The sequence below is a fragment of the Crocuta crocuta genome, unplaced genomic scaffold (assembly GCF_008692635.1).
Source record: "Crocuta crocuta isolate KB4526 unplaced genomic scaffold, BGI_CrCroc_1.0 scaffold243, whole genome shotgun sequence".
In the NCBI taxonomy this organism is placed as follows: domain Eukaryota; kingdom Metazoa; phylum Chordata; class Mammalia; order Carnivora; family Hyaenidae; genus Crocuta; species Crocuta crocuta.
In genome coordinates, this window is record NW_027529596.1 from 2179621 (window position 1) to 2205070 (window position 25450).

Genomic DNA, 25450 nt, shown 5'->3' on the forward strand with positions numbered 1-25450 from the left:
GCTCTCACCATATGATGCTAGTTTCCTCCACATGATTTGTGTTGGTGGTTTTTAAAAATATTTTGCTAATTCAAGGAGTGTATAGTACTTCACCATTAATTGGGGTTTCTCTTATTACTCAAAGTAAAATTTTCTTACGTGCCAATTATTGTCTGTATTCTTTATCGATGGGACTTATATCCATAACCCATATATGTGTTAATGATCTCCTTCTCCTCATCCTTAAAGAACTCATCAATTGTTATTGATCAAGTCTTCGTTGTTATTAGTACAAATAATTTTTCCAATCGGCTTTTTTCCTTTTACTTTTCAGTGTACATAAGTTTAAAATTGTCATCTGGATGAACCTTTTGCCTCCCTTCTATTATCTTGTCTTGCTTCGAAGCTGAGAGCTTTCACTCACTTCTAGCTCAAAAATCCCTTTGAATAGTTTGCTTGCTTCCTTTCTATATTTTTAAATATTTATTTAAATCTATCTAAACTTTATTTGGGGACATGAAAGAATGATTTTTTTCCTTTTAAAGGAAATGGTAAATTTCCTTGTTACACAAGCGCAAGGCTCCTCTGTTTCACTCACAAGCCTGGAGGAGAGCCTGCCCTGTGAGCGCTGATTAGCAGAAGGTCCCACCCTGATTGCAGCATAACTGCTCAGCTGACCCTTCCTATGAACAGTAGGCCACGTGAGAGATTATAGGCCAGGGTTACAAATGAAGTCTGGCTAGGAGTTTTCTTGTAATTTAAATGCGCCAAATACCCCCAACTTGGACTTGGTTAGTAATAAGCTCTTTCCAACTGAACCAATTGGCCCAGACAATGACACAATAGGCACCGCAAAGGCCTAGCCCTGGAGTAGGCTACTCTCTGTCATCCGGTTTCAACAAAGACAGCCAAGTTCATCTCTATTATGTTGTTGACACTAATTTTCAACCTGACCTTTTGGAGGAGTCCAAACCAGCACTAACCATATTAGAATCCTATGCAGCTATACATTCCCAGTGAGACGGGCTGGTCGGTAGGCAGAGGTGAGCCTCAACTACCAGACTGTTACTTCATCTCCAGGCTTGAAGGAGCCCCATTCTCAAATAATAAAGGACTAAAAATAGCTTGGGTACCTTTAGGTGGGGTGGTTACAGAAAGGTTACCCCAGCTCCAGAAACCTCAGGTTGGGCTGGGCCAGATCTAGAAATGGCAGAGTAGAATTCAGTGAGCAGGAGTTAGGACGAAGCCGAGCAGCCCCGCCACCAAGCGCGGAGCACACAGGCCAGCGAGGCGCGGCCGGCACAGGCACCCACAAAACTCCAGCCTGACTTCTACATGCAGCAGGTCCACAGTGACACGCACAATTTCAACGTATATAGTTTGATGTTGCGCCAAGTGTATATAGTCATATAACCGCCACCACAATTACGATTCAGAACATTTCTACGCCCCGTGAAAGTTCTTTATGCTCTTTGCCCTCCGTCCCCTTCCCTAGCGCCCGGCCCCTGGCAAGCACTGGTACGATTTCTGTCCCTATAGTTTTGCCTGTTCTAAAACGCCATACGCACTGAATCAAACTGTGTGCACTCTTTTATGCTTGGTTTCTTTCAATTAACATAATGCTTCCAAAATTCCTACCTGTTGGTAAATGTTTCAGAAGTCTGTTTCTTTCTATGGCTGATTAGCATTCCATCATAGGGATATGCCAGAAATTATGTAACCTACTCATTAGCTGATGGATATTTAGGTTATTTCCAGTTTGGTGTGACGATGAATAACACTGCTTTGAACATTTACATATGGGTCTTTGCATGGACACATGCTTTCATTTCTAGGAGTAGAATTGCAGTCATAAGGTACATGCATCTTCAATGTTATAAGAAGCTGCCAAACTGTCTTCCACAGTGTTTGTACCAATTTGCAACCCCATTAATTATATAGAAAAAGCCCAGTTGCTTTACACTTGGTATTGTCACAGCCTTTTTAATTTTGCCCATTCTAGTGGGTGTGCTGTGATATTTCATTTGCATTTCCCTGATGACTAATCATTTGCAGCATCTTTTTACATGGTTACTGGGCATTTACATGCCTTCTTTGGTGAAGTATTTACAAATAATTTGCATCTCCCCCCCCCTTTCTAAAAATCAGGTTGTCTTAGTATTGAGTTGTGTGAATTCGTTATAAATTCTAGACGCACCTCTTGTATCAGATTTAAATCTGAAGACTATTTTCTTCCAGTCTGTGGCTTTTCTTTTATGCTTTTAACAAAAAGATTTTAATTTTTATGAAATTAATCAATTTATTTCTTTCATGAATAGTGTTTTTGTGTCCTATTTAAGAAATCATTATCTTATTCAGGGGCACAAAGATTTTTTCCCAAGTTTTCTTCTGGAAGGTTAGGTCTTATACTCGTTCCAAAGTAATCACTGTAAATTGTGTAAAATAAGAATCAAGGTTTTCGTTTGTTTGTTTTTGCCTACGGATAACCAAAGACTTTCCTTTTCTCACTGAAATCCTTTCGCACCTTTGTGGAAAATGCGTTGGCCATAGATGTGTGGGTCTACTTTAACCTTCTATTCTATTTCATTTCTATCCATATGCTGTTATCATGCTGTCTTCATCACCAAAGCTTTATAATAATTTTTGACATGAGGTAGTGTTTCAACTTTCTTACTTTTCAAAACCATTTGATTTTTCTAGGTCCTCTACAATTCCATATAAATGTTAGAAACATGATGCAAATTTCTATTTAAAAAACCCTGCCGGGATTGATCAGAATTGTGTTGACTCTATAGATCAATTTGGAAAAGAATTCACATTTTATTTTTTAAAAGTGTTTTTTATTTTTTTATTTATGTATTTATTTTTTTTAATGTTTTATTTATTTCTAGGAGAGAGAGAGAGAGACAGCATGAGCAGGGGAGCGTCAGAGAGAGAGGGAGTCACAGACTGAAACAGGCTCCAGGCTCTGAGCTGGCAGTCAGCACAGAGCCCGACGCGGGGCTCGAACCCACGAACCGTGAGATCATGACCTAAGCGAAAGTCGGACACTTAACCGACTAAGCCACCCAGGCGCCCCTTAAAAGTGTTTTTTAAATGTTTTATTTATTTCTAGGAGAGAGAGAGACAGCGTGAGCAGGGAAGGGTCAGAGAGAGAGGGAGTCACAGACTGAAACAGGCTCCAGGCTCTGAGCTGGCAGTCAGCACAGAGCCCAACGCGGGGCTCGAACCCACGAACCGCGCGATCACGACCCAAGCTAAAGTCGGACGCTTAACCGACTAAGCCACCCAGGTGCCCCAAGAATTCACATTTTAACAACCCAAGTCTTCCGATTCGTGAACACATTATATTCTCTATTGATATGGGTCTTGATTAACTTCACTCAGCAATATCTTGTAGAAAAATATACACGGAAAGCTATGTATAAGTCTTACAAATGTTTTGTTAACTTTATCTGTAAATAGGGTAAATATTTTTCCTCTTAAGCTCAACTTCCAGATGATCACTGTTAACACCAACTTTGTATCCTACATACTTGCTAAACTCACTAACTCCAGCAGTTTTTTGTAGATTCCTTAGGATTTTAACATAGATAATCATGCCCTCTACCAATTAAGACAGGTTTACATCTTCCTTCCTAATCTCTAGGTCCGTCCTTTCTTTTTCTTGTCTTCTTGCACTGCTAGGACTTCCAGTAAAATGCTGAATAAGAGTGGTAACAGTTGGGGCGCCTGAGGGCTCAGTCAGTTAAGCACCTGACTCTTGATTTCGGCTCAGGCTGTGATCTTATAGTTCGTGAGATCAAGTCCCGTGTCGGGCTCTGCACATAGTGCCTGGGATTCTCTTTCCCTCTGTCTCTGCTGCTTCCCTGCTTGTACAGACACACTCTCTCTTTCTCTCATTAAATAAATATATATATTTTTTTAAATTTTTTAAATGTTTTATTTATTTCTAGGAGACAGAGAGAGAGAGACAGCGCAAGCAAGGGAGGGTCAGAGAGAGAGGGAGTCACAGACTGAAACAGGCTCCAGGCTCTGAGCTGGCAGTCAGCACAGAGCCCGACGCGGGGCTCGAACCCACGAACCGCGAGATCATGACCTAAGCGAAAGTCGGACGCTTAACCGACTAAGCCACCCAGGCGCCCCTCATTAAATAAATATATTTTTAAAAAGTGGTTAACAGTGGACATCCTTGCCTTACTCCTGATCTTAACGGGAAAGTATGATGTAGGGTTTGTTTGGTTTTTTTGCAGATGCCTTTCAGTAGGTTGGAAAACTATTCCTAGTGTGCAAGAGGTTTTGGTTTTTTTCATGGTTTTTTCCTTTTCATAAAAAGATGTTGAACTTTGTCAAATCTGGCCATGTGTTAGTTAGAACTTCCAAGATTACAGACAAAGTGAATCAGAGCTGAAGAGGGATTCGGGATCAGCCAGTGTAATTACCTAATTTACAGATGAGAACTGAAATGACGTGCTCAGAGTCACAGCTGGTTAAGAAATAAAAGAGGTCCAGGGGCGCCTGAGGGGCTTAGTGGGTTCAGCGTCCGACTTCGGCTCAGGTCATGATCTCACAGTTTGTCGGTTCGAGCCCCATGTTGGGCTCTGTGCTGACAGCTCAGAGCCTAGAGCCTGTTTCGGATTGTGTCTCCCTCTCTCTCTGACCCTCCCCTGCTTATGCTGTCTCTGTCTCTGTCTCTCTCTCTCTCTCAGAAATAAATAAAACACATTAAAAATTTTTTTTTAAAAATAAAGAAATAAAAGAGGTCCAAAGCTTCCATCTCAAGATGTCTAGACCTATACTTTATTATAGAGTTAAACTTTGGTAGAAATGAGCTGAAGCAACACCTCAAAGTTGAGAGAAAGAAAACAGAGATCAGAACTTCTTTGGAGTTTCTTAGAAAGGGCACAGGGCAGTGAGGTGTTCTAACGAAAGCGGTGGGTTTCCAGTGCAAGAGGTAATCTCTACTGCCAACGACAGAGGGGAGGGGGGGAGGAGAGGGTGGGCAACTAGCTGGGACTCCATACTCACTTGTCACTAACAGTTATTTTTTTATAAATATATAAGAAAATAGGAACTCCTTGAAGATTTTCAAAGACGACATCAATCTGATAGGATTGCTTTATCAAGCTGGTAAGTCCTGCTGTGAATTTTTGCTCAGTTTGTGAAAACTATGTGGATTATTTTAATTAGGGTTCTGTGGGGATTTGTTGTGTTTTTAATTAAACCAAGTCCAGGAGTCCCTCAAAACCTCAGGTAAGAGAAAGTAACCCTCAGTGGGAGAAAACTGACCTGGGAGGTGAGGGTGATGCTTGGCTGCGACTGGAGGAGGTTGGCTTGGCTTTGCTGAGGTAGTTGTGTTAAAAGATTCTGCGCTTGCAGGAGGCCTGTAAAACACAAACGTGTCCTGTCAGACACACTAAGCGTTACTTTGAACATGTGAGAAAATAAAGAATAAGAGAGTGAAATGAAAATTTCCAACTGATCTCGATAGCCTTATCAGTCTTAAAATTCTTAATGTCTTATTTTCTAAAATTCAATCTTATGAACTGCAGCTTGGGCGGGAAGAGAGGGAATATAACACTAAAACTGACACAGGCATCTGGGTGGCTCAGTCGGCTGGGCGTCTGTCTCCTGATTTCCTCTCAGGTCATGATCTCATGGTGCGCGGGATGGAGCTCTGCACTGGGCTCTGTGCTGACAACAGAGAGCCTGCTTGGGATTCTCTCCCTCTCTCTGCCCCTCCCCCACCCGTGCTGTCTCTCTCTCTCAAAATAAATAAATGAACATTAAAAAAATAACCTAAAACTGATACATATCTTTGATAACCTGTCTGATGATCTGACTGGCCAATCCTTTTAGTAAGGAATGGATGAAAATGAGGAAGTATTCTAAATGGAAGCAAGCCTGAAACTCTAAAAAGAGCTCATCTTCTTAACCCAGGACCCATCAGAAACTGCCAGTCTATGTTGGGCCAGAGAACTGATTAATGAAAGCAGCAAGCTACCTATTAAGCGGAATCGGTATTTACACAATGAAAGATTTTGGGATGAATGATCAAGACGAAAAAGGCTAAAGGACACAACAAGAAACTGGTAGCAACGGACGCATGTTCCTTGGGGGGGAGCCTCGATATCCTGAATCTCTCTACACTAACTAACCTTACAAACAAAGAGTGAACTTGTTTGATACAGAAATTACACAACAGCATTGATCACTAAAAGGCCTCAAACGTGTTTTTTGTAACTCAAAACTTTGTAATTTCTAATATGACACTCTCTCCTTCCCAAACTTTTAAAGGAAACAAATGATGGTTAGAAGCATATGCTTTTAATGCTCAGCCCACATTTTTAAAATACATTCCCAAGAAATACTATCAAAATACTAGAAATAATTTATGTTGGAAAGATTTCATTTAGACTTCTGACCAAACTCTTGGCTCCCCCCCCAGAGATTGAACAGACGAAAGGCAGTAAAGGACGACCTTCAATATGTGATATGCAAGACCAAAGAGTTTCCTTTTTTTTTTATTAAAAAAATTTTTTTAATGTTTATTTTTTAGGGACAGAGCATGAGCGGGGGAGGGGCAGAGAGAGAGGGAAACACAGAATCTGAAGCAGACTCCAGGCTCTGAGCTGTCAGCATAGAGCCCGACGCAGGGCTCGAACCCACAGACAGCAAGATCATGACCCGAGCCACCCAGGCGCCCCTCTTTTCTATTTTTTCCGAGAGAGACAGAGAGGCAGAGAGAGAAGGGGACAGAGAGTCCCAAGCAGGCTCTGTGCTGACATCAAAGAGCTTGATGTGGGGCTCGAACCCACGAACCGTGAGATTATGACCTGAGCCGAAGTAGGACACTTAACCGACTGAGCCACCCAGGCGCCCCTAAAAATTATATTTTTCTTAACACGAACACTGAGCTTACAGTTACATTTAATAAAGCCATGAAAACGACAGCAGTCGGTGTGTGCGGCGCAGCAGCCGGGTGCGGGTGCCGTGGAGAAGCTTACCCTGCTGGCTCTGCGGCGCCTGTGAGATGATAAACTGCGCTGGCTGCAAGTTGGTGGTCGGATGGACCAGCACAAACTGCTGCAGGTTGAGATTCTGCTGCTGAAGCTGCTGCAGTTGCTGCAGATCCTAGAGAATGGGAATGAAAACGTGGGTTGGAGACCCGAGGTAAAAACTCGCTGGGTCATAAGGTTCCCAGGCGACGGACTCTGAGTCCGTATTCTGCATGCTTCCCGTGTTGTGACACAGGATGGGCTCCGCGTATGTTCACACGTTCACACAGCGGGTGAATCCAGAGCCGCGGGAAGGACTCGCTATTTGTGCGGCGTCCACCATGTCAGGACTCCTGCCAAAGCGAGTTTTCGACAGTAACTTCAGAACAAACGGTTACAGTTGGATGTTTTAACATCTAGGGATCAGTATAGATTTTAAAAATCAAGTGAGAAAAGAGTATGTTGGGGTTTTAAATATTCAACTGATCTTTCTCTTAAGTAAAAATTCAGAGTGCTGTGTCTGAAACCGCATCAATAAATGAAAATATCTAGAATGATTCCGTAAACGTGGCACCAGCCTAGGGGCGCTGGGTGACTCAGTCGGCTAAGCGCCCGACCCCGGCTCAGGCCACGATCCTGTGGTTCATGAGTTCCAGCCCCGCGCTGAGCTCTCTGCTGGCATCTCGGAGCCCGGAACCCGGAGCCGCCTCGCTTTCTGTGTCTCCCGCTCTCTGCCCCTCCCCCGCTCTTTCTCTCAAAAACAAAGAAAACAAACATTAAAAAAAAAATCTTAATTTGATACCAGCCTCATTCAACTGAGAAATCAGTGTAAAAATACCTAAAAATAGGTGTCCATGTAAAAATATAATCCATAACATACTAAACCGATTATATTGGTCGAGTGTTTTAATAATCTTCAATGTGGTTCATACACACTGTCTTATTAGAATAATGTCAACATAGGGTCTCAAAGCTTATGTTAAAAATGTATTTGATGAAGAAAGTGGCCGCAGTGAAAACATTATCGTGAAAAAGCGTGTTCTACAGCGGTCTGCAAGACCGTGCGGTGTCGGTGCCGGCTCTGCTCCGGCGTCCAGTCGAGCTGTGGCCCGCGGGCTCGTCCGCCTCGGAGCNGGTCAGGCCTCGCCCGCCCGGGGCACGCGGTTAGCACGGGGCCGAGGCGCTGCCGGGCCACCAGGCCACCGCGACTAGCGGGACGTTTACATTAACATGGACTCAAACAGTCACTCCAGCTTGTCCCGGGCTCTAGGTTGAGGCAAGAGAGTAACTAGTAACACGGGAAGGAAGAATCCACGCGGACAGGGTATGAAAAGAAACGGACACCCAGCTGCGCGGCAAGTGGGATGAATGGGCAGCAAGGGTGCGGGGTCGGCGGCGGGAAGGCCGATAAGGCCCAGCTGCTTCCCGAGCACGACCCGCCGTACCCGCCATCCCATTGTGCCCTAACATAGGACTGAGGCATAGGCGCTCCGTTTGTTTCTTTTCCAAGTCTCCCTGCAGCCCCTCCCCAACGCAGGCTTTTCTGTACTGAAAGCACAGGGTCCCTACAACGTTCTATCCCTTTCCAACACATTATCTCCGTGAAACAGGTGGTGACAGCGGCTCTCTTTACATGCAAATGAATCCTAAAGCCCAGGTTTAGTAGAGGCTCCAGCCACAGGAACCTGGAGTCCCAAGGGTCTCTTACTATTGGAGACGCTAATCACCCAAAACAAATCCAAAGAGTAAAACAGGAAATGTATTTAGAGCAGATTTGAACTTGCTTTCATAATGCAACTTATTTGAAACACAGAGTAGTGAGTTCTGCCTTCCTTTTGGTGGCATGTTCCGATCGGACAAGAAGGAACCCTGGAATGTATACTTTTTTTTAAAGCCTTTTTTCCCTGTAATCTCTACACCCATCACGGGATGGGGCTCGAACTCACAACTCCGAGATGAAGAGCTGCATACTCTAGCGACTGAGTCAGAAGGCGTCCTACCCTGAAATATATTCTTAAGTGCATGTGCATTCACTTAGTGGCACAACCCTCCTTCTAAAAGGGTCCAATACATTCGAGGCATAAGATTCAAAATCAAACCATTCAAAAACGTAATAGCTGTCAAGATACATTTTTATATTTTATATAATAAACATATTAATCTCCATTGAGGGGTATTTAAAACAGTTTAGCAACTTCCAAAACACACTTAACTAAAATAAAGGAAATTAAAAACTGTGTGGGTCGATGTGATGTGAACTGAATAACAACTCTTCCTTACCACTCTCCTAGCCTTTCCACCTGCGAAATAACTTGACCGACAAATGTCCAACACTGCGAGAATATTTTGGGTGTCTTAGAGCAAAGACAGCTGGAAAGTGAAAAGCTTAAGAAAGCCCAAGAAAGTTAAAAGCTTAAGAAAGTAAAAAGCCTTACAAAGGCCGATTTATTACCAATAAAAATAAGTGCTACGGCAGACAGGGAAAACTTACCCCAGTTATCTGTCCTCCAGCCAGCATCAGCTGGGTCTGGGGGATGGCCGCCTGCACTGAAGGCTGCTGGGAAGGCTGGCTTGGCTGCTGTGAATCCCCCGATTCTTCATTAGATTTAGACTGGGGTCGGGGGGAGAGAAGGGAGGATAAGAGATTCCAAGTAACCGATCAAAAACTATACTACCTACAACTCCGTATTTTAAGATTTGCTTACAACATGGATTTATCTAGTCAGGAGTTTTCTAGTTTCATTCTTTTCCTTTCTTATTAATCTTTGTATCTTCCTAATTTTAACATAGGAAGTTTTTAGACTTTTTCTTCCTTTAAAAAAAATCCCATTTATGATTTGTTGTTTCCTAACTATAAAAGAAAGAAACGATCAAATACGGAACACATAAAAGTAGAAAAATAAAATATAAAAAAACTGCCCATGGCACAAGTTGCTGGTATAGACCAGCAAAGCTGCACGTACAACTTTTAAGAAGAAAACGTAATTGGGTCCACCACAAATCAACCGAATTTTTCAGAAACCCAAATTTCAACTTGAGAAACAAGGAGGAAGGGAACGCACGTCCTCAACCCGTGTCTACACCGGCCCCTCCACCCCAGCATCCTGAGGTGTATTTGGTGGTTGGCCTGAAACAACTCGTACGTCATCTCAGAGCTGACAACTTGACCCACAGAGCTATTCATCTAACACCTAAAATAACTGCAAATTTCGCATGTCTCATCGAGTAACGCACAAGTTTGGAGGGAACTGCCGCAGTCAAGAGGGAAAGAGAACACACTCCTAAAAGGGACACTAAGAGGAAATTTTATGGTAATTAAAACTGCTTATGCAGAGCATTAAAATTCTGCATAGATTTGCATATTTCCTACCACCTGTTTTGGGGACCGCAGCAAGGCTAATTAACATAAAGGCTCTGATTAATGCTGCCAGTCACTGCGAGATAATTACAGTGCAGGACTGTAAACATGCCGCACAGGAGATAGGGCCTGTTTGCCAACATCTCTCCAAGGGACAAACTTTACCATGGCAACCACGGCAATTTTCTGCCTCCTCTCCCGCAGAAAGGAAGGTCACATTATCTCCTTTTCTTTTCTCTTCTTGCTCCATGTGTTACTAGGTCCATATTCCACTGGGTTCCCGGGACGCTCAACCCAAGGTCTTCAGTCATTAGCAACACTGAAATCAACCTTTCGGCGTGCGGCTTTCCCCTCTTGGCTGCCAGCTACCTAAACACTCTAACGAAAGGAAGCAGCAGATTGACTGAAATCCGGAGTAACGCATAATAACTGAACTCTGCACGTTTTACCGCATGGTTTGTGTATCAGCAAAGTGGCCAGACTTAAGCTTTGTTTTTAAATTTTTTTGACTGTATGAAGCCCATCAATTAACTACAACAGGCTCGGGGGCAAACCTTGGAAGTGTAGTACTTGAGAGCAGAGAGGGAGCCTGGCACGTTTCTAAACCTCCCCCACTTAAATAAATGTAAGGAAAAGGAGCCCCAGGAGGCTAGGTGACTTGCCAAAGGTGAGACGGCTACTTAGTGGCAGAGCTAGAACGCACCCTTAGAACCTCTGCATCTCGGCCCCATGCTCTTTCCGCTACACTAGAAAATGACAAGTAAAAAGGCACCTGCACACCAAAGGCATCTAAAAGTTACTTGGCTTTGTGTTCAGGCATGTGTTATCACTGCAGAACTCAGAAACAGCGGGCTAAACTTACATACCCCCCCCACCAAATAAAACTAAACTTACACATCCAGCTCTGAAAGGAGACTTCTCTTGTTCACCTTTTGTCATTCACGGCGGTATAACACAAACTAGATTTTCATTAATGTATCGTCAATGATTATCGTTACTTGGATCTTTCTGACGTTAGGTAATAAAAAAGGTAATGCTTCTAAGTATTTCCTATTATAAAATTATTGCATGCTCATTACCAAAAACTCAGAAAAATATGGGGAAAAGAGTACAACTGGCCCATAATCCCACAACCCAGCTTACCTGTACATTTAAAGACTGAGCAGCAGCCTGTAAACTTGTTCCAGCGAGCTGGACCTACAAGTAATCAGGTAAAGTTGCCATAAATGCCACGACATCCATCATTACAAGTTGACATCAGCAAGCATTTCCAGAATCTCTACTAAATGCCTGTTCACGGAGTTAGAACTGAGAATACAAAGGGGTCTATCTTACAAAGTAAAAACTTGATGGGGAAGCTCCTGGTTCCTCCACTTCCCCCCAGAAAATGCTGTTAACATTTCTTTCCTGAACACGATTTCCCACACCAAATCCACGTCATCAGGCCTGCCACACTTGTATTAGACTTTCCTGTCTCTAGTCGTTGGACACACAGATTCTACAAACTTAATTCAGCCATTATATAAAGAACACATAAGAACAAACGACTTACACACATTATCATCAACGATCAGAATTACCTACCTGTTCTAATTTCAAAATTTTCATGTGTATACCACAGTAAAAACCTTATGTACGTGTGTGTGCGCGTACCCCTACACAGTCAAGTCTTTACAACATTTATAGTCATAACTCAAAACTACTGGCTGAAATAAAGACTCCATCCTATAATCCACACATGAAAGTCCATCATAACATTAAATGTATTTCATGCCTTCAGAAAGCTAAAACCATGGTTATATTAGGATAAGGGACGCTGTTTGGCAACCATGTTAATAACTGATTCTGACAAGTATCATCAATGGGTGCTCTAATGGGTGAAATGTGAGGAATAACATGATATTTCCTATCATGTAGTCCCATGTAGTCTCTCCACAGAGACTTGTTAACTACAAACGGTAAAGTCGCCGGTAACGACACGCATGCCTTCTGGCGTAATCCACGAAGAACACGATACTGCTTATGTTCTACTGCTCCCCGAACCCAAACTGAGCACCACTGTACAAAATAACTAGTTTGTATTCTTCAAAAATGGCAACATCCTGAAAATAAAGAAAGACTATATATGAAGAAAAAGAATAGAAATTAGGGTAGAATAAGGGAAGCATAAATTAGAGTAGCAGCAGTTGGCACAGAAAGTAGGAAGGTCAGTGGAGTACTGCAAGGTACCACAGGGGGTCCTGGCTCCTGACTGGATATAGATAAAGAAAAAAGTCATGAATTATTCCAGGGTCCACATCTGAGAGACCGGAAAAGTGGTAGTGTCGCTGTCATGAAGACGACGAGTTCCACTTTCGATGTTATCACATAATATCAAGGTTCCCTAAAGTTAAATGTAAGTGTTGGTATGGAGCTCAGTACAGAGTTCAGAGCTAAAATAAACAGATTGCTGCCCTTTATTTATAAAAAAAAATTTTTTTTTTAATTTATTTCTGAGAGACAGCAAAAGTGTGAGCAGGGAGGGTCAGAAAGAGAGGGCGACACAGAATCTGAAACAGGCTCCAGGCTCTGAGCTGTCAGCACAGAGCCCGACACGGGGCTCGAACCCACGAGCTGTGAGATCATGACCTGAGCCGAAGTCGGACGCTTAACCAACTGAGCCACCCAGGCGCCCCTAATTTACAAATTTTTTAAATGTCTCTTTATTTTTCAGAGAGAGACAGAAACAGAGTATGAGCGGGGGAGGGAGGGACAGAGACAGAGGGAGACACAGAAACCCAAGCAGGCTCCAGGCTCTGAGCTGTCAGCCCAAACTGCGAGATCTCCCAAACTGCGAGATCATGACCTGAGCCGAAGTCAGATGCTTCACTGACTGAACCACCCAGGTGCCTCTAAAATTCCTTGATTTAGGGGCGCCTGGGTGGCTTAGTCCGTTAAGCATCCGACTTTTGCTTGGGTCATGATCTCACGGTTCGTGGGTTCGAGCCCCGCGTCGGGCTCTGTACTGACTGCCAGCTCAGAGCCTGGAGCCTATTTCAGAGTCTGTGTCTCCCTCTCTCTCTGACCCTCCCCTGCTCACGCTCTCTCTCTCTCTCCTAGAAATAAATAAAAAAAAAGAAAAAAATTCCTTGATTTAAAGTCCTCCGCGGCCTGCTAAAGGTGGTGATTGGGAGCTGGAGGCCCTGTAGCTGATGCAGGAGCTGTACCCATCTTGGAATTTGGATCCAATGGAGGCAAGACTGCATATCATGTATGTACCTTCACGGATTTTTTAAATACGTTTGGACCATCACAAATTTATGCCAGACAGATGCTTAATTTGTGCTGCATAAACTGACTACCAAAAATGTTATCCCTCTAAGAAACCAGAAAACTTGCTGGAGGCTACAATATGTTTTTAGAAAAATAATCAACATGAAAGTAACATTTTTTGTTCTATAATATATTCTTAACTTATTTTAGGTGCTAAATCATCTTACTGTTTTATCCAGAAGCTTCATGTAGAAGTTTCTCTACTTTCAAAAACACAAACCTACACACCAGAGCAAGAGACTGTCGGCAAGGGCCTCCCTCTAGCAGAAGATGCTAATTATTTGCCTGCGTACTATCCCTTTGAATCTGTGAATAAATGGGCTTGAGAGACAACTTACTAAAATTTCACCTGTTGGGGCGCCTGTCTCTCACAAAAGTAAAATAAACATTAAAAAAATAACAATAAAATAAAATTTCAGGTGTTTCAATCACAGGAGCTCCTTTTATATAAAGTTTAGGTAGTCTAAAACCATATTTTATGAGCTCAGAAGACAGAGGAAGACACATTTTATGAAGACATACTCTGAGCTGAGAGCCCCACCCAGCAGGTCTCAGGCAATGGTGGCCACACCCTTTTGGACAACTTTGTAATTCACTACGTTGGGCGTTGGGCGAGCCATCACAGACCCACAGTGACAAAAACAGTCAACCAGTTGTTAGATACATTCCAGTCGTAACAAAGAATTCCTTTTTTCACACAGCTGCGGGGTCAATAGCTATACGGTCAATTAAGCTACGGGATTCCAGCCGACGATTCAGAAGGGCACGATTAGAGGCGATTAGCATAGGCTTTAATCAATGTAAAAAGTCCCGCCCTGAAATAACTTCCCCAGGCCCGACATTTCATGCCTGCATTTTCTACCCTCCCACAGGGCCGAGCAGAGCGCTCTACCTGATGGAGATGCCCCAGGAAGGCCTGGGCCTGGGCCGTCGAGATTGCTCCTCCCACAGGCACAGGCTGCTTCTGAAAGTCCAGACCATTGGTTTGTGTGCCTAGAAAGCAAGCACAGTAGTGAACCTATTAAAATAAACTCAACTGAAATAAAGCACTAGACCTCGGTCACCAGCATGGGTCGGCCATCAATTCTGTATAAGCACTTTCCTAAGTACCTCCAAGGTCGAGAGGGATTTAAAAGAAAAAGGACGTACAATAAAATGATTTCTCTTCTCGAGGGAGGGCGGTGAGACAAAGAAACAAACACTAAGCTTAAGGAACAGAAACAAAAATACAAAAAATGAATTCCAGTCATAAGACAGCGTTCGAGGACTTGGAAGTGAACGCAGTGTGTGGGGTCAGAGGAAGCATGGCTCTTGTGGGCATCAAGGAGGAGACTACTGTCAGGGTCACTGTGGGGAAGAATGCTAGAAGACAGGCTTCCAAAGAGGGACGGGAGTGCTCTTCTGGTCCCCTCCTCCATCTTTGGCGTGGACCGAAGAAATGCGCTGATGACTTTCAAAGACGGTTTATTCTTAACTTAGACTTTCAACACCTGACCATCTGATGGCCACACAGCCATTTACATGCTAAACTAGTTTTAATAATTTCTTCATCTCCAAAGTACAAATTGCTGCATACATCTAAGTAGCAAGAGCTCTGCTACAACTAGAATCTTCTAAATGCTGTATCTGTGCTTGATGACCACTTATGCTGCAATCAGGTGCTAGAATAGGACCAATTTCTGGAAGGACATATCATCCTAATACTCAGAAATAGTTTTAAGAATATAACGCATTGTGGGGCGCCTGGGTGGCTTAGTCGGTTGAGCGTCCGACTTTCGCTTGGGTCATGATCTCACGGTTCGTGGGTTCGAGCCCCGCGTCGGGCTCTGTGCTGACTGCCAGCTCAGAGCCTGGAGCCTGTTTCAGTCTGTGACTCCCTCTCTCTCTGACCCTCCCCTGCTCACGCTGTCTCTCTCTCTCTCCTAGAAATAAATAAAAAACATTAAAAAAAAAATTAAAAAAAAAAAAGAATATAACGCATTGTTTTCAAACTACAATATCCAGATATTACTTAAGAAACAGCCAGAATTCTTTGTACGCAATACAATATAACCGACGACAGGAACCTGCAGCAATCACTGAGCACGTCAATGTGGTACCAAATTTCCATCTCCTTCCACTCAGACAACCCATCTGTTAGGATGGCACAAGCCGGAACATTAAAGGAGTATTTCTGACCGCTGCCCTTATATACTCCAATTTCTAGCCCATGTATCACTTTAATAAGAATAATGAGGTAGATCACATGACTCAAAAGAACTATTTCAGGTTTCCGTGAGATAATTATAAAAGGAGTGTCCATATATTTCACCTACTTAAAACCTCACAGTGATTGTTCTCTTACAGGTTTTTCCTAAAGCTTCCCAGGAATTGAAAATTAAAGAACTACCTAGACATGTGCACGGAGTCAAATTAAAAGGGGGCATACTTGTGTCAAGTAGTGAGAAACTAGTATGAAATAAAACTTCAGTAATTAATTAGGGTCGGCTTCATAAGCCACACACAGAAGTTTCATTATTTTAAAGTTGCACATTTTGTCACTAGCTGCCTGTCTCCATCTCCGGGCAGAAAATCATTTCTTACGTTAAGATTTTCGGGTTGTGCACCATGAGGGAGCTCTGCTCAGTAGGCATTACACAAACGCAGAAGGCGAAAAGAAGACGAGATTTTGAAAAAACAGAGACAAGCACTTGATGAACACATCACCAATGCAAGAAATCTTCCGGAACCAAATATTGTACTCCCACGGGGATCCTGAAAACTCTCTACCCTGGTTCCACTTTCAAGTTCCCACAAAAATAAGAAGCTTGTGAATCATGAGGCACCATGCAACGCAAGACTGGCTGGTTTCCTTCCCTGGACCCCAGCCTCTCTCAGTGGCCCGCAGGTAAGACTATGTATGCGTCCCGTCTCTACTCCTGGGCGGACGCGTAGAGGCGTGGTATCCAAAGCTAGCAAAGTGAAAGGACGTTCTCGGACAATTCAATTAAACCGAGATAAATTCAATTCAGATAAAGAGAGATGTAAGATGCAAAAGCAGGTTTTTGTTTTGTTTTGTTTTTTAAGTAAAACTCCGAGGCTCCACTAGAAGGAAACGATGGAAGAAAGGAGGCGCCACAGAGAACATTCTTGTAAAACGTAAAGACGAAAGTTGCGCTAAAAGGAAAGAAGAACACACACAGATCAGGCTGGAGGAGGGAGACGGTACAGGGGACAGGGTGTTGGGAGTCAAACCAAACGTGTGCCAGAGAAAACAGGAGCATAAATAAGGGACTGGGGTATTAACAGTTTGGGACAGAAGGTGAATTACGTAAGAAGATTAACATGAGATACAGAGTCTGAGAAACCCCAAAACACGTGATCCACGTGAGAAACCCCAAGAAGAGTGATCCAGAGGCGTTTACAAATGACGCAGGCCAGAGCTAAAGATGCCATCACGTTGCCGCTGCAAAGTGTTACTGAGGTGAGCCTCGGAGACCTTGAATCCAACCTCCTTATTTTAAGGCGAAGAAACAGATTAAGGAAATGTTAAGTGAATTGTTCAAAATGTCACAGCTGGTTGGTGGAAGAGCACAGAGAAGGCCAGGGTCCCCTGGCTGAATCACTCACAGAGAAGGGACGGGTAGGATCCTGAGAGTAAGACTGCCAGTCAGCTAAGGGTGGCTATAGAGAAACGAAGCCTGAAGATAAGAGGGCGCCTACGTTAGGAGATGTAAAGACAGAGGGAACCAGAGAGCAAGCAGTTTGAAAACAGAAACAAAATCCCGTAGGACTAGTGGGACTCGGGGACCAGGCGAAAGAAAGCTACAAGGAAGGACAGGGTAGTTTACTGCCATCGAATGGTACAGAAAAGGATCAAATGCTAAGAAATGAATCCAAAGAGAATAGATAAAAGGGAATAAAAGGAAAGACCAACGATTAATGAAAGGGGGGAAAAAAAACCCACATAGTACAAACATCAACTTGGTTCTTTCAAAAGAATCATATAGATTATAAACTTCTAGAACAATGGAAGAAAAAATAAAGAAGGAGCAAATGATTTAAGGATAACAGAAAGAAGGACACAATAAAAAAATGCTGCAGATACGCTAAAAGAGGATATCGTGAACCAATAAAATTCATGCCAATAAAATTAAAACTTAAAAATGGATTACTTTCTCGAACACATACCTTACCAAGACTGACTCAAGGAAGAAACAGGAAATCCAAAGGGTCCCGTAGCATTTGAATACATTTAATTTCTAAGTAAAAATCTTTCCAAAAGGAAAAACGAAAACCTAGACAATTTTACTCCGCTTGTTTCCAGAAATCCAAGGGACAAATAATCCCATTCTTATACAACTTTTTCAGCGTAGAGGAGAAAAGGTAAGCAATTCCTGACCCGTTTTATGAGGCCAGCAGAATCTCAATACCGAAACCTGACAAAGATGAGTATAAAAAGAAAAAAAAAATACATGTCCGTTTTACTCACAAACATATAAAAAATATCCTAAATAGTACTAGCAAAAATAATCTAATAAGATAAAATATTAAGACCTCGATGCAACGGGGGCACCTGGCTGGTTCAGTCAGCAGAGCACGCGACTCTTGATCTCAGTGTCTTGAGTTCAAGCCCCACATTACCTGTGGCACCTGCTTAAAATAAAGATTAAATTTTAAAAAACACTATGGTGGATTTGTTCCTGGAATGCAAGGTTAGTTTGGGGTTACAAAAGTAAAAAAATGTGGAATGTCTGGGTGGCTGGGTCGGTTAAGCATCTGACTCTTGATTTCAGCTCAGGTCATGATCTCACAGTTTGTGAGACTGAGCCCCATATAGGGCTCTGTGCTGACAGAGCCTGCTTGGGATTCTCTCTCTTTCTTTCTGCCCCTCCCCTGCTTGTGCTCTTTCTTTCAAAATAGATAAAATGGGGATGCCTAGGTGGCTCAGTCATTTAAGGGTCTGACTCTTAATTTAGGCTCAGGTCATGATCTCATGACGTGAGATCAAGCCTCACGTCAGGCTCTGCACTGGCAGTGTGGAGCCTGCTTGGGATTCTGTCTCTCTCACACTCTGACTCCCCACCCACACCGCAAATAAATAAAAAAACCTTTTAAAATAAATAAATGAATAACATAAACACTTCTAAAAAACCAATTAATGTGATGCACCACATTCATTATAAGGGGAATAGCACACAATCATCTCAAAGAATAAAGAAAATCTTTAGAATTTAGAAATTTTCAATTAGAAACTTCTAACTGAATTAGAAGAATTCAGGATCTACTTATGATAAAAACTCTAGGCATAGGAATACAAAGAAACTTCCTTCACTTGATAAAGAGTGAAAAGCACTCCCTTTGAGTTTAAGAACACGATAAGGGTACCAGCTACTGGAATGCCCGGCCAACAAAACCAGGCAAGAAAAGAAAATATAGAAGCTGGAAAAAAGAAATAAAACTTTCTTTTCAGATGACCTGATGGAGTATCCTAAGGAACCTAATGCTCTATTTCTAGAAAAAGAGAGTTTAATTAGGTTACAGCACACAAAATCTATTTTAAAACTGTTTTCATATGCCAAATGAAAACAGTTCTTAACAATTTTAACACTCCAAAAATATACAATCCTGGGAATAAACCTATCAACCTACAGCAAGTCCTCATCAGTGGAAAATTATAAAACTTTATTTGAAAATTATAAAGAAGACATAAATAAATGCTCATTTACTAGAAGACTCAACACTGTAAAGATATCAGTTCATTCCAAATTGATCTATGGAATCAAAGCAATTTCATATGAAAATCTAAAGGTTTTTTTTCAATGTTTATTTTTTAGAGAGAGAGAGTGGGGGAGGGACAGAGAATCCCAAGCAGGCTCCACACTGTCACTGCAAAGCCTGATGTGGGTCTCAAATTCACGAACTGTGAGATCATGACCTGAGCCAAAATCAAGAGTTGGACGCCTAACCAATAGACTGAGTCACCCAGGTGCCCCTCAACCATGAGCTACCACAGAACAACAGCGACTAGAACAGTGCAGCACTAGTGCAGGGTGAAAAGACCGGAGAAGAATCTGGAAACAGCCACACATATCTTCAGACACTTGAAACACGATAAGGAGTCCTCCACGTCACTGAGTAAAGGCCGGAGTTTTCATAAAAGGGTAACTGGGCATCCATTGGGAAACAAATGAAATTAGATCAATTCATATCATAACAAAAGAAATAATGAAGAAAAAAGAGAGCAAGCAAGAAAAAAAATATTTTCAGAAGGATTAAAGGCCTAAATGTGAAGTACAAAACTATTACCTTTTCAGAAGACAAACTAAGAGCATATCATTACAAAATTGGGAAAAAGAAGGATTTGTTTATTAAGACCCCAAAACTGAAAGGACATAAGTTTACTTCAAAATTAAAAGCTCTGCTCATCAAAGGACTACATAAAGAGAATGAGAAGGAATGAGAAGGAAGAAATATTTGCAAAACATACAAACAACAAAGGACAGAACATACAAAGAACTCCTATGAATCCGTTTTAAAAAGTCAACCCAATAGAAAAAAAATGGGCAAAAAAACCAATGAATAGGAATTTCACAAAAGACACATAAATGGCACATAAACACTAGAAGAGAGGTTCAAGTGTCCTTGGAAACTAGGTAAATACAAATTAAAATACCAATACAATACCACTTCATGCCCATTAAATTGGCTAAATTTACAAAGCTGGTTAATACCAAGTTTTGGTGAGACCGAAATTCTTCTTCGCTGTTGGTAGCAACGTAAACCAGCAAATGCTTTGGAAACTGGAGGCAAACCATGAGAGACTGGTAACTACAGAGAACACGCTGCGGGCTGCCGGGGGTGAGGAAGGCTCACTGGGTATTCTGCTGGGTTCCACTCCCCAAACCAATACCACACCGGGTGTTCACTGATGTGAGTTTAAACAGGCAAAGCCAGTGCTGGCAACACGGAGTGACACTGGGGTAAGTTCAGCAATTCCACTACCAAGTAAGCTCCGGTGACTTCCATGCATGTGCATTGAGAGAGAAGCACAGAAGTATCTTACAGCGGTAATGTCTGGAGTAGCAAACGCCTAAGAACAACCCAAATGTCCATCACTAATAAAATGGATAGAAAACTTGTGATGTACTCATATAGTGGGGTATTATATCCAGTGGAAATAAATGACAGACCTATGCAGTAACTTGGATGAATCTCCGAAACATAATGTTGAACAAAAGAAACCAGTCAGAACATAGTATGATTCAGTTTATGTACTGGGAACAGATGAATCTAAGTATTATTTGAGGATAGTAAATACACAGATGCAAAAAGTTTGGAAAGAAAAGCAGTGTGACCAGTAACACTGAATTCAGGATGATTGTTACCTCTGGGACAGAAGAAGGGCCTGTGACCAGGGTGGCCCTACACTGGCCTCCAGGGACTTGGTCACAGCCCCATTCATGGCCAGAGTGGTAGACACAGGAGTGTTTAAACTACACATACACGTTTCCATGCAGGTTTCCACAAGTATCACGTTCACGCTGAAGCACGGAAACAGCCGCAGTGACAAAGCAGCTGCAGTACAATTTCGGAGTCACATCCAGATGGCAAAGAGCAAAGGAAAAAGCGGGTGGTAATGAATCCAAAGTAGTGAGCGGGGTCATTCCTTTCGTAAGCCTGGCAGCAGTGGGCCTGAGCACAGACCGGGGTGGAGGGGAGGTCCGTGCGCTCATACACCACACGTATCTTGAGGTTTGGAGGGAAGGTTCTAGGGGAAGGCATGCACTGCAGACACAAGAACAAGAGGAGGTGAAAAGATGGGTGAGGAAGTGAAGGAAATGAGCAGACACAGTTACGAGTGAGAAGTAGAGGGTCATAACGGAATGAGCATTTCTTACATGCAAATGAGAGAAAACACGTAAAGCAGAGGGAGGTGGTGGGCCTCCAATCGGACAGCTACACTCTTCTCACTAATCAAAAGGCAGGCGCGTTCTGAAAATACAAACAGCAAAACAGAAACACGGCAGACCAGTTCCAGACAAGAGAAGAGGTTTGGGGACGGTAAGGGATGTGGCCGGGACAGCGCTGCTTCCGGCGAAGGCCCCGTCAGTGGAGACGGAGTTCAAGAAATGGGGAGCCCTCATCTCCCCAGAAGTTCTGTTTCTCTTTGTACCCAGCACTCAAGGAGTATACACACAACCACAGGCTTCCGTGCGTCAGGGCTCCACACCACCCGGCTCTGCACAGGCTTCAGGCTTTCCAAGCCCTTTAAAAGGAGTGCACAGCGCACATGCTACCTTTTCCCGGTTCCCAGCTCTCTAACCCAAATGCAATAATCTGTACTTTCTAAATACTACTGCGACGCACTTGGTACTTCTCCAGAAACGTTAGGGGCAGAGAAGGGAGAAAACCGAGCCATGGCACACACAACAGCACGGATGAATCTCAAACATACTATGCTACGTGCAAGAAGCCAGGCTCAAGAGCTATTTGTAGGATCCCATCTATATGGCATTTGGGAAAAGGCAACACTGAAAGGGGCCACCAAAGGAATCAATCAACCTCCTTCGTTTACAAATGAGAAAAACAAAAAATATACAGAACTATTCCCACTGGGGTAACTGAGCTGGATGGTAACTGAGCCAGGCTGAAATTCAGAATCCCTGGACTCTGTTCCCTTGTTCTTTCTGCTGGACCGCCCTGTGACCAAGGAGTGCAATTCAACGCTAATCAGCAAAGAATATTAACCAAGTGGCCAGCCAATAACTGCAGCTAAGGCCGGGCTCATAAGGAGGTAGCACAAGGTGAGGATATAAGAAATTTGAGCTTTTGGGTTTTTTTTTTTTAAGTTTATTTATTTTGAGAGAGAGTGAGTGAGCGAGGGAGGGGCACAAAGAGAGGGAGAGAGAGAGTACTAAGCTGGCTTTGCGCAGTCAGCACAGAGCCTGACGCGGGGCTTGAACTCACAAACCATGAGATCACGACCTGAGCTGAAATCAAGAGCCGGAGGCTCAACTGACTGAGCCACCAGGTGCCGCAAACTTTTGGTCTCTACCTCACAGCTTGTTGATTCGGTTTTACCTATTTTAGGATAAAATAAAATTTAAAGTGGATCAATCCAATTTTATAGCTTATGAGAAATATTGCCATATTAAATAAAAGCAACATTTGGCCAGAAAAAAAGGGGGGGACCTCAAAACAAGAAACAAATCAAAATGTCAATAGTAACTATAATAATCTTTATTTTTCACGTTATCTATCAAGAGTATGATAACTTGTGACAACTTTCACTTTTCCTTCCTTTCCATTTTTCCTTCAATGGCATCTCCAGCGCGATCTGTAGGAGACTGACTTCGGCTACGTAACGTGTGTGGAGCACGTCTGTTTTTTGCAGGGGAAAGTTCACTCACTCACCCCTTTCCTATTGTTTCTCCACAAACGAAGATGGAAACCTACACCCTCTGAACACTAATGTTAAAGTGCATCAGTGGGACACAACCTAGTAGGGGACACAGAACGGTGACAGGAGGAGAAGAGTGGGGGGCGGGAAGGGGAGCCAGAGAGAAAGCTAAGGCGGCCCCCTTACAACAGGGCCCGGCGCGGGCGCCCTCTGCCGTCTCCTCTATGCCTCACGGGCCCAGGCATCACTCAACGCGCAGCCTGGAATCTACTCTCTCTAGGAAGACTTTAAGGGCCAATCTAACTATAATCTTTCCCCAAAGCTTGATGCCTGTACAACCTAGTTTTTCTGAAGTCAGGACACCTAATCCTTACATAGGGGATACCGTTAATGTTTTTCAAATAGATCAACTCTTTAAGGCCAGCAATGAAAACTGACAGTTACAGGACATTTTTGCAATCTCTTCAGGATACGACTATGTCTAAAGGAAACTGTGATACTTCAAGGAGAAAAAAAATCTCCTTTTTCTAATGTCCACGGCCTCAGATTCTTCTGCTAAATGCACGGAAATAGATGTGTTACTGTGGTTCTCAGACCCAGGATCCGAATCACTCACATCACAAAAGAGAATTAAATCACAGGAAAGAAGTGGGTTACAGAGAACTGAGATTTCTGGAATGCTGGAAAATATTTGTAACTATTCCCTAACTTCAAAGGAGGATCAAAAATTATTTACTGTGAGTGGAGACCCAAACCCTGAATATATAAAAGGGCGAGGTAATCTTTTTTATTCTCAGATGTATTAAGATCCTACTTGTAAGGAGAGTGTCATAGGCAGCGGCTTCCCCCTACCCCCCCCCCAATTAAGAATGTTGGGGACAAAGTGAAGCCACATTAAATATACTGCACGTGTGCCGAGGCTACTTTGCTTCCAGTGACATTTAGTATCATTGGCTAATTACACGGGGACTTGACTTAACCTGCAGTGTATGTGATGGCCTCTTACGAGTCTGGTCCGCCGGTGGGCCGCCGGGGTGACTCAGTCGGTTAAGCGTCTGTCTGACTCTTGACTTCGGCTCAGGCCATGGTCTCATGGTTCGTGAGTTTGAGCCCCACATGGGGCTTTGTGCTGGCAGCACAGGGCCTGCTTGGGATTCTGTCTCCCTCTCTCTCTCTCCACTACTCCCCTGCTCATGCTCTCTCTCAAAAATAAATAAAACATTAAAAAAAAACCTGGTCCATCTGAAACCTCTATACTTAGCTTTATGATTTTTAATCTATTCTAATAGTGACTACTTTGGAATATAGATAAAGGGATTATTCGTTTGTTTCCTAAACCATTAACTAATTCGTACCAACTGGGTTGTCCATCTTTACAATTTGGAAGAAATTTCTTTCTTTCTTGTTTTTAATGTTTATTTATTTATTTTGAGAGAGTGTGAGCAGAGGAGGGACAGAGAAAAAAGGAAGGAGAATCCTAATCAGACTCCACACGTCCAGCGCAGAGCCCAACACGGGGCTCGAATCTTATGAACTGCAAGATCATGGCCTGAGCTGAAATCAAGAGTTGGATGTTTAACCAACTGAGCCACCCAGGCGCCCTGAAATTTCTCCTTTTTTTTTTTTCTTAAAAATGTTAATGGTTATTTTATTTTTGTGAGAGAGAAGACAGAGCATGAGCCGGGGAGAAGCACAGAGAGAGAGAGACACAGAATTCAAAGCAGGCCCCAGGCTCTGAGCTGTCAGCAAAGAGTCCGACGCGGGGCTCGAACTCATGAACCGGGAGATCATGACCTGAGCCGAAGTCGGATGCTAAACTGACTGAACCACCCAGGCGCCCTGAAATTTCTCCTTTCAAATGAATAGTTGTACCTTTATAGGATGGCTACACATGGAAGTTCTGACTGAATCACCTCCCATCTGCAGTGAGAGACTATTGTTTTGCTTATGTGCACTTTCTGTTCTTATGTAATTATTCAGGTATAAACAAAAACTAAAGAGAACCCGGAATATCATGCAGAAGAAAGACCCTGCTGGAAGAATAAATGCTACATTCAACAAACATTTACTGGGCACTGGTGTGTCCAGTACTGAGGTCAGAAAAAGATGAGCAAGAAAAAGTCCTTGCTCTTAATTAGTTCTCGGGCCTATTCACTCATTCTGTTAAAGAAACACTCACTGAGTACACGGAGTAGCTACGTGGCAGACGCTGTTCTTGATGCACAGACAGAAGAGTAAAGAGAGAGAGAACCATGGCTTCACAGAGTGTACATTCCAGTGTGGGGAGGAGGCACGAGGAGTGAGAAATACTGAGCACGAGACAGAAATAAGCGCGGTGAGATGATAACGAGGGGCGGATCCGGAGCCTGGCGGGGTGTCCCGGTAACAACCGCGGCTTCGGGGTCACAAGATCCACACACC

General features: G+C 43.1%; 1 protein-coding gene across 1 annotated transcript in view; it reads right to left on the reverse strand.

Annotated features, from left to right (window-relative positions):
* POU2F1 (POU class 2 homeobox 1) overlaps positions 1-25450 on the reverse strand; it is a 67251-nt gene that overhangs the window by 24955 nt on the left and 16846 nt on the right. Inside the window, 5 exon segments of the mRNA XM_077761764.1 lie at positions 5269-5363; positions 6987-7113; positions 9469-9588; positions 11479-11532; positions 14540-14640. Coding sequence (XP_077617890.1) covers positions 5269-5363; positions 6987-7113; positions 9469-9588; positions 11479-11532; positions 14540-14640 — 497 coding nt within the window.